Below are 10,184 nucleotides of genomic sequence, written 5' to 3'. Positions count from 1 at the left end.
CAAATACACTATATTTCTTATATGTGATATTTTGTTTGATTTTTTGATTATTTGTATATGGAGAATTGTAATGTGTGGAGAGGTAATTTTAGGTCAGAAAAGTAAGAAAATATTTATAGCGGTTAGTTTTACCATAAATAAATAAAAAAATAACGTTTGTTATTTCACAAATTTCCTAATTTTTTAAACCTCCAAAGAAACAAAAACTCTTCCATGATTTGCATGGTGAGCTTTGTGGACTCGAGCTACACTTTTTGATCAAAACTAATTGGATTTTGGTATGGATTGATATTTTTCACGTAGTTTTTAAATTTATTAATTTTTGTAAACATAAAGTGTTTAAGAGGATGAATAGTAATTGCAAGAGGAGAGATATGGCAGTAACGTAAATCGGAACAGATTAGATTCATAAGTCTAATCCAAACTACAAACAATTAAACGACAATAATTCAATAATTTTAAGATTTGTTTTTGGACTAAAACCCATTTTCCAAATTCCATTAACGAATCAATCCACCTTCTTCTTCTTCCTTCTCTTCACAACGTCTATCTGCACAATCCTTTCTCCCTCTTCTCCTTTCCCTTTTCCCGAGGCCTTACCCATCATTTCAACACCAAAATTCCCACACCCACCTTCCATTTTCCTTAGTTCTTCCGCATTTTCCATCCCCCACCTGCCCACTCCCTTGAAATCAACGCATTTCATCTCTTTTCTCTTCCTATGATTCTAAATTTGTGTAAACATCTCTTTCTTTCTCCTCTGTTTTTTATATATATATATATTGTTTCGATTTCCTTAGTTGGGTTCTGTTTTCCATTTTTGCATCGGCTGTTTGTTTGTTTTTGTTGGGTATTTGAGTCAATTTGTTGAGGGGAATGGTGTTTGGAATTGAAGAATTTGTGGGTTTGATTGTTTAGATAGATTGGATGATGTTTTGGGTTTGGGTGTTCTTGTTTTTTTATTTTTTATTTTTTATTTTTGATGATGGGAAAGGGTATGGATTTATGGTGGAGGTGGGTTTGTGTTATGGGTTCCGATCGAGATAAGAATTGAATGATCTCATGAGATTGGTCACCAATCTTTTGTTTTTTGCTCTTTGATTATGAAGCTGGAGGGAAATTATGGTTATGCCTCTTCTCCTCCCATGGCGGTCGATCTTGCTGTTTTGTTTTCTTTTTTGTTGTGGTTTTTCTGTTTTAAGATGATCTTGCTGGCTTTAGCTGTATTGGGTTCAAATCTTTCTTCTTGTTGCTCGTGATGATCTCTTCACTGCATTGTTGTTTAGAGCTTGGAGTTATGTGCTAAACCTTCTCGCCTCTTTCCCATTTTGATCATCGCTTCAGTTTGTTGCGTTTACCAATTTCTTTTAATGTTATACATATATATATATATATACACACATATATAGGAAGTTTTTGTTTGTAGCAAGGAAATTCAGAGGCTTTGGTTGTTTGTGATATCGTGTACTATCCTCATGTCTTTCTTGGATGAAACACCGAGTTTTATTGAGATGAGTCAAAAAATGCAAGCAACAGGAGAACATAAGTTAGAAGACCCAAAAGGAAAAACTTCAATATAGATTCAATAAAGTGCAAAGTGAGACTTACGGATGTGTTAGAGACCATGAGATTTGTGTTAGAACCCCCTACAGCTATTGTACTGAAAAAATCGCAGATTCAATAAAGATTCCAATCAATAAGAATAAGGATGAAAAAATAACTCCATAACTCTTTATAAATAAACACCCACAATGAGGTGTTGAACTTAGCTCTATAAGTTCTCTTAAGAAAATGGAAATGCACCTTATGAATATTTTGAGTTAATGTTGAATTGTTTCTGTTTATCTCCCTGTTCCTTTGCTTTAACTATTTGGTAGTAACAACTCTCAACAAACTTTTACTAACTAGTGTACTGGCCAGCTAACTCAATGTCCAACAACTAACTCCCTTCTCTAACTGATTAGTCCTGAGATTGTAAATTCTTTTTGGACTTCATCATTTTTCATCATTTTTTATTAGCTTATTGGTATGGTTCTCTTCATAAATCTTCTGTGAATTATACTAAGTTCTCTTTACCCATGCAATTAGGAAGAATATCCTATCCTGCCCTGTTTGTCATATCTTTTCTTCTCAAGGATTTCATCTTTGCTTTGAATTTTGACTTGTAAAGATGTGATTGTCTTGTTATTGAATATCAGAATTTGGGATTATGTTTCAATTGGAACACTATTTTCTCTCATAGCAATCATTATTGTTTGATCGATGCCAATAAATGTTTCATTTGGTAATCTCTTTTGGCATTGGGAGTGGGAGTAGTACCATCTCCTTCCCTCTTAGTAATAAAATTTACTTTTTTGTTTCTAATAAAAAGAATGTATACTGAGATTACATTGCTTCTCTTTGGCATGTGTGGCGAGTTTTTTTCTGTTATTTGTTGGGATTTATTTTGTTTGACAAGAGACCCTTATTTTAGGATGCTCCTTTTTGTGGGCTAGGTTTTTTGTATACCTTTGTGTTCTTTCATCTTTTGTCTACGAAATTCGGTTTTTTATCCCAATAAAATAAACTGAGATTATAGTTTGAATCTGATTTCTTTGCATATGGTAGGGTTTTGGATCACAGTACGATGTGGTTAAAGCGCTGATAAAATTACCAGTATGGTTGGTGGGGAAGAAAATGACTTGAATGAGCCAAGTTTGTCAAATGACCAAGAAACTCCACGGCAAGATGTTATAGCTGTTTCTTCCTCTTCATCCTCTTTGTCATCTTCATCTGAGAACGAGTTACACGAGACTAGGAATGAGAATGTCCAATCTCAACCTAATGAAAATTCCTCTCGTGAACTGGTTATATACAATCCGTCTGCTAAGGACGGACGTGCAAATGATCCTGTAGCCACACCTGTTAAGCAGCAGCCTTCACCACTTCTTGGACACTTGACTCCCAATTCTACCAGAGTCTTACCATCGGTAGGGGCCTTTACTGTCCAATGTGCAGGCTGTTTTAAATGGAGGCTCATTCCAACGAAGGAAAAATATGAGGAAATACGAGAACATCTGTTAGAGCAACCTTTTTACTGTGAAACTGCTCGTGAGTGGCGGCCTGATATCACTTGTGATGATCCTGCTGACATTACTCAAGATGGTAGTAGGCTTTGGGCAATTGACAAGCCGAATATAGCACAGCCCCCTCCTGGCTGGCAAAGGCTATTACACATCAGAGGTGAAGGAAGCACCAAGTTTGCTGATGTGTATGTACTTTAAATTATCACTGCTTTTTTTCTTTGTGGGGTTTAAACATATCTGTCATCAGTTTGACTTGGACTACTACCATATCTCTCTAAAATTCTTATTCTAGTTTTTTTTTTTGGTTTATTGTTATGAATTAATACTAAAAGAACAAGTCCTATAATTAAATATCTTTGTGTTTGCTTAAAATTTAAATGTCTTCTATAGTATCGTTTTCCCTTTAATGGCTTCAGTTTGCCACAAATCACCGTTATTATTGTTTACATTGCCATTGCTGTTATCAAAGACGTCATGATTACTATTCTTTTGTAAAGATGTCAAATCTTTTTCCTTCTCATCATTACATTATCACTTGTACAGTGTACTCATTGTTATAACTCTGAGATTGTGTCCAAACCAGGGAAATACTAACCATTTGATTCTCTACTAAAGATTTTCGCATCATCAAAATATTTTGATAGGATGAATGATTTTAATTTAACGGGTTAACCAGGTCCAAATTAATGGAAATACTAATTGTCATAATGAAGCTGAAAGGTCGTTTGGATTGTAATTTTTCATTTCTCGAATTGTTAGGATCTTATTAAATTTGATATTTTACTGCTGTCAGGTATTACACTGCTCCATCAGGCAAAAAGCTTCGTTCCATGGTGGATATCCAGAAGTATGTTGCTATATATCATGCTTTAAACTCTATTTAATGTTAATTTCTTTTCTCTTCGATTGAATTCTCGTAAATAGTTTGTGGCCTACAAATATAGTGTGTATATTGACTTCTTTTTTGGCATCCTCTGATTGTTCATGTGGTTCTGAAGGTACCTGATTGAACATCCAGAGTACCAAACGGAAGGTGTATCCATGACACGGTTTTCATTTCAAATCCCAAAGCCTCTGCGGGAAGATTATGTGAGAAAGCGGCGACCCAATATTAATGCTTCATGTGATGCTTCTAAGCTTGAATCTGGTGAAGGTACTTGCTTCCTATTTTCCCTTGGCCTGCACTGTGCCTCTTAGGGGTTTCAGTTAGAGAGGAAAAGAAGGAATATTGAGATCTTGGGAGCTAGCGTGGTCTCTTTTTAGATTTAATTATCTTATGTTTTTCTTTTGATTATCTTTTTTAGGCTTTATCCTTTGAAATTAGACCCCTTTGATGTATAGTTCTGGATGGGGCGATTCCTTTTATTGGTTTTTTCTCCTTCTTTCTTTTGCTTTCCCTTTTATTGTTCTTGCGGGTTTACTAACTAAAAGAAAGATTTTAGTCTAGCTTTTCAAAACTGTTTCTAATTTAAAGATGAACAATGATGCTAGAAACAAACAATATAAAAAAAGATCAAATTCTAAGCTTTTTAATGCTCTTTCAAGATATAGGTTTAAATTGGAACATTTTATTTTTTTCTTTTTGTTATCTGGTTCTGTTTCTTATTTCTTTCCGAGTTTCTATCTTTGAGCATAAATGAAAAGTTGGGTTTCTTGTTAAGAAAAACGAAAGATTGGTCTTTGTTCTATGAAAGTGTTTTTTTCCCTCTACTTTGACCATATTTATTTGAAAGCTTTACTGATTTGTGCAGTGCGACCAATATCATGGGCTCGTCCAGACGGCTCTACTGCACTGCAGCTTGGAAAGCCCGGGCTCCCAGAACTGCTTTCAACTTCACCGGTGGACCATCCCGTTACTCAACCGGCAAAGAAGGTGAAAAGAGCTCTAGGACAGGAGATGCGTAGAAGTTCTCTTGCATCGACTGAACCTCCTGCCATTAAGTTAGAAGGTTGCTTTGATCAATATGAAAAATAATATTGGTGAGAACTGGTTGATCTTGGAATTGTATTTTGTTCCTTGTTTTGTTGCTTTACATGGTTGCATCAAAGTGGAAAAGGAGATTATAACTCAAAACGATGACAAAAAGGAGGAATTTTGGAAGGGAAACTGTGAAAAAGCATGTATATTATCTTAACCTTATAGGGAAATTTTTGGTCCTTGCTTGTTTGTTTTAGTTAAACAACATGTGAGGTAAAGGATTCAAATCTTTTGACATCTTGGTCATGGGTATATAGCCTTAAATCAATCGAGTTACTACATTCTGTTTTGGATAGAGATTACATGAAGAGGAGAACGAGAGGGAAGAACATGGGTCTCAAGCGTGTAACTAATGATTAAACCTAAAAAATCTTGTATTATATGAATTTAAAAGTTATTTTCAAGTACCCTAGACTGTACATTTACAGTTTTTCATATTTGAATTTAATTTCATTTTTTGTTAAAACTTTTCTTGCTTCGTTGGTTTTCATTGGTTTTCAGTGTCCCTCCTCTAATTGCGTCCACCATGGTGGAGGGTGGGCCTTCACAACCATTTTTTTCCTTTCTTTTGCCAGAGTTCTTATTTGTCATGTAAAGTTAGCGGCCACAACTCGGCATTCTCGTGCACTAGTTATCAAACATTTTTGAAGATTTTTGATGTGTAGTGGTAGTGGAACGATGATGATTGACTATGTTAATTACCTAACATTTGAAGGTTTTCAACTTTAAGGAGATGGTGAAATTTGAACCAATAACAAGATTAGTCGAGATTAGTCAAAATTTCATTGAAATAGTAAAACTAGTAGCTTTGAGAAGATCTACAAAATGAGAGAAATTGACGAAGGACTAAGCCACTTGATAAGCTCATCCCTTTCTCAAAGGGGAATTTAGCCCTTTATTTACCTACCTGAAAAGCTTTCGTTTCAAGAAGATGGGGAATGTTTCCCAATTTATAAGACTTACACAAGCTTTCTTACTATGATTTGAAGATAGGACCATAGCTTGTAGGAGACTCACTAAAAGCAAATCCACAAGGAATTGGAAGATCTAAGTCTAAGTGGAAGAATTCTTTAGTTCACTAAGGAATGAATGTGTGGGATGTCTCTTCGACTCGACAAAGTGATTTGTCTTGATAAAGTTCATTTTAAGCATGTGAGAAAGTGAAGTCCAATTGTTCAATTCATGAAACAAGCACTCGGAAGAACTACTCGTTCACCTTTTTTGGTAGTGAAATCCATATTGTAAAAGTTAACTTTTTATTTGGTCAAATATCCGGCTTGGGGTGCAAAACAACATCACTCATCCAAATCAAAGACAAGTACTCTAGGAAAAAATTTATAATCAACTCAGAGTTAAAGATTCGGTCATATAGGATCATCTTGTGATTTGTTAATTTTTTCCGTTAACCAATTCGCAAAAAAAAGAAAAGAGTGTTTATACAAAATTGTTGTATAGGATATCTTGATTCATATATCTTATTTTGATTATTTCTTAAATATAGTTCTCTTGAATGTCAATCATGTACTATTCAATATAACAATAATAACTTTAATTTTTTTTTTTTTTATGTAATGGACGGTTAATATCACTTTTTGTTTATTACAGACCAATTAAAGCGAAGTCTTTAATAACTACAAGTTAATTTAATAGTTAACCTTACCCTAACCATTACCCTTTTAAACACAATTATTATATTTTCAAAATTGGTTTTAGGCACATATAAATGTGATTTTGAAAAATCATAAAAATATTTTAAACCATTATAAAATCACTCCCAAAATATAAAAGTTCATGTTTTCAACTTAATTGTAATGCCTCAAGTTTAAGAGAGGAACATGAATGAACTGATATCATATCTGAATGAGAAGGATCCTAAGAATAATGAAAGTAGAAGGCTTAAAGAATTGAAAGTTATTATCTATACTAACAAGGTGTACTTTGACTCAATTATACAAATTTCAAAGTTAAGTGTACTTAGCTTGAACAATTTTATGTTAGGTGACATTCTAAATTTTTTCTAGGATGAAGCATTCAAGACAATGAGGAACGAAGAATGACATTGTCAGGTTGTAGTGGAATGTCGGTAGGCTTGAGTCATTACATTAACTTTCTCATTCCTTGCCTTGTCCAATGTTGCTAAATCACAAATTGATATACAAAGATGTAAACAATTGGGCTGACAAGAAGAATAGAAAAATAGAAAGTTTACTTTGGATAAATGGATTTATTTTTTATTTACATTGATGAAATAGAAAAATCGAAAAATATGGAAAAAGAATTGCCGGAACAATGTCTTAAATGCTCCTACTAAGTACTAAGTGAAAAAATTGAATCCTAAGTACAATTTTGCAATAAACCACAAATATCCTATAATTAAAATCAAACTCCCATCACACATTTAACACCTATAACCATCAAATTTCATAACTTATGCAGTCGTTTCATATCTTCTTCAAATCGTGCGCGTTTAGGCATTCAAACGTTTAGATAGAAACGATTGGAGCTAGCTTCCAGATTCATCCCCTTCAAAGTCTTCATACATGTGGCACAAATCAAGGAATTTTCTTTTTTGTCAGCTCCTCTGATCAGAGACTCACGTATCGAACAAACCACTGCGAACCCCAAGAAGAACCACGAATGAAAAACATAACACCTACGACAAAACTCACCATGAAACTCGTTGGAAACGCCGCTCGATCCTTTTATCCTTCTGCCCGCGGCTAAACCCGTGAAAGTCGACTAAATCTGACTCCAATAAACGTCGAAATATTAGAACCTGCACAAACCCATGACCAATGTCGGATGCTGTCAAACGCTGCTCGAAAAAGCTCGTCGTTGCTTACGTCGAAACTATGATGTCTTCCTCTCCATCGGCCACACTTTTCTCCTCTCTTGTTTGCAAAAAAAAAACTCTCTCTCTCACTGTGTTAGTCTCTTGCGATGGCTGCCCCTCTCTCTCAATTTCCTTCTTTTCTTTTCTCAAATAAAACTTAAAAAAAGATTCAAATAATTACAAAAATGTCATTGAGCCATAATTACAATTCTAAAATTTAAATTCAAATTGTTATTATAAATATATATTATGTATTATTTAATAAATTCTTTAAACTAAGAAACTGAAAATCTTGTATTTATATTTAGCATTATTTTAGGGGAGGCTCTAAAATTTAAATTCGAATTGTTGTTAAAAATATAAATATATATTATGTATTATTTAATAAATTGTATATATATTTGCCCTTTTTTCAATAACAAAATAGCATATTTAGTTAAGATTTACCAAATTTGAATGTTATTTGCAAAATATACTGTCTTCGTGCTATTTCTAATATCCTGCTCATTTTTTGAGCTATTCAAATATACTGTATTTGGAATATATGGATTATTCTATATCTAGGGGAATGATACTATATCTTGATGACCAAATTTTTTAACTTTTTATGTGTGTCCCAAACCTGTTGTTTATAACATTATTCATACTCGACATATATTATGTTTGAGAAATCTTAATTCTATTGGTTATTATAAGTTTTGGTTAATTAAACAACCGTGATTATAATTCAATGTCACTATTTAGGAAATCGTTCTTATTCTTGGTTTTGTAAAAAAATCATCTTAATGTTGAGTTTTTTGGATTGGAAAAGTATATGATTATATATATAAGCAAATAAATATTAATATTTGAATATGTGATCATGATATATAATAAATAGTTTATCTCATTATTTAAAAACATAAATTACAATGTAATTGTATTAGCAACATATGTTATACATTCTGTCAAATATTGTAGATCTAATATGAAAAGAATAATATTGACAAGTAGTATGTACAAATGCACTATAACTCTGTAAAAAATCAATGCAATCAAACCTGTCTAATTTAAAAAAAATATATATACAATAAAACAAATGAAACTAATTAAATATTCAAATTTATATTTTCTTTATATTTTCCAAAACAAATATTTTCAAGTAGGTTAATGAAATATATTTATTTACCAACCATAAAAATATTGTTAAGGAGTGCAATGAAATATTTTGGATTAAATCAAATTTTATTGATTTTTTTAGTAAATAAATATATTTGGAGATTACCAAAACAAATTAAAACTAATAAAATATTTCTATATCAAACTAAATGATTGTTATGAAAAAAATACCAAAACTAATAAAAATACAATTTCAAATTTCAAATTCGCACATTTCTCGAGTTTTTTATAAAAAATTAATTAATAAATTTTAAATTCAAATTGTTATTAAAAATTTGTGTTATGTATTATTTAATAAAATTTTGATAAATATTTTGGAATAAAAGTTGTTAATTTTAAATTATAACAATTTGAATTTTAAATTTTACATTCAAATTGTTATTAAGAATTTAACTTTGCCATTAGGTATTATGTACGATTTTAGGAGAAGATATAAAATCTAAATTCAAATTGTTATTAAAAGTATGTATTATTTAATAAAGTTTTGATAAATATTATAAAATATAAAGATTCCGAACCTATTGAATTTATATTTGCCATTATTTTATGGGTATTATCTAAAATTTGAATTCAAATCGTTATTAAATTATATATTATAGAAATAAATGGTTAATTAATTGACTTAAATTCTAAGAATTCAAAAATCAGGTAGAAATTACAACCATATTTTAAAGAGATGTTGGTGGAGTCTTCTCCTGCAAGAAAATATCATATTTAGTTAAGATTTACCAAAACTGATAGTTGTTTACAAATATCTTGTATTCGTGATTTGTAATATTCTGTCTTATTTGTTTGGCCTATTTAAGTACATTGTATTAGCAAGAAATAAATTATCCTATATAAAAAAGTCAACAAAATCTACTGTCAATGGTTTTACTATAAATCAAAAAGAATTTGGAATTTGCTAATCTTCGATTTGTTATTTACTATTTTGCAATTTACACCTTTATTTCTAGAATTGTCTATGAAATAACATTCTCTATACTTTTTCAGCCACAAATATGCCAAACTACAAAAGCTGGGCTTAAGCCCATTATTTGGTGATCCTTTTTCTTCTTAGCCCATTTTCTTCTCTTTCTAAAAAGAATTATTATAAATATGCATTTTAATAAAAATAAGTGCAAATATACAATATGTTTTTAACCAAGGA

The 10,184-nt window shown here is 31.6% G+C and overlaps 1 protein-coding gene across 1 annotated transcript; it reads left to right on the top strand.

Annotated features, from left to right (window-relative positions):
• Positions 1–558: 558 nt before the first annotated feature.
• Positions 559–5,450, top strand: LOC103492271 (methyl-CpG-binding domain-containing protein 2). The gene is made up of 5 exons (XM_008452573.3): positions 559–737; positions 2,608–3,250; positions 3,859–3,912; positions 4,064–4,218; positions 4,817–5,450. Exons 2-5 carry the CDS (start codon positions 2,658–2,660, stop codon positions 5,038–5,040), a joined length of 1,026 nt encoding a protein of 341 aa, XP_008450795.2. The 5' UTR covers positions 559–737; positions 2,608–2,657; the 3' UTR covers positions 5,041–5,450.
• Positions 5,451–10,184: the final 4,734 nt, after the last annotated feature.

The sequence above is a fragment of the Cucumis melo genome, chromosome 5 (assembly GCF_025177605.1).
Source record: "Cucumis melo cultivar AY chromosome 5, USDA_Cmelo_AY_1.0, whole genome shotgun sequence".
NCBI classification, from domain to species: Eukaryota; Viridiplantae; Streptophyta; class Magnoliopsida; order Cucurbitales; family Cucurbitaceae; genus Cucumis; species Cucumis melo.
This window is presented reverse-complemented; position numbering and strand designations above follow the sequence as displayed.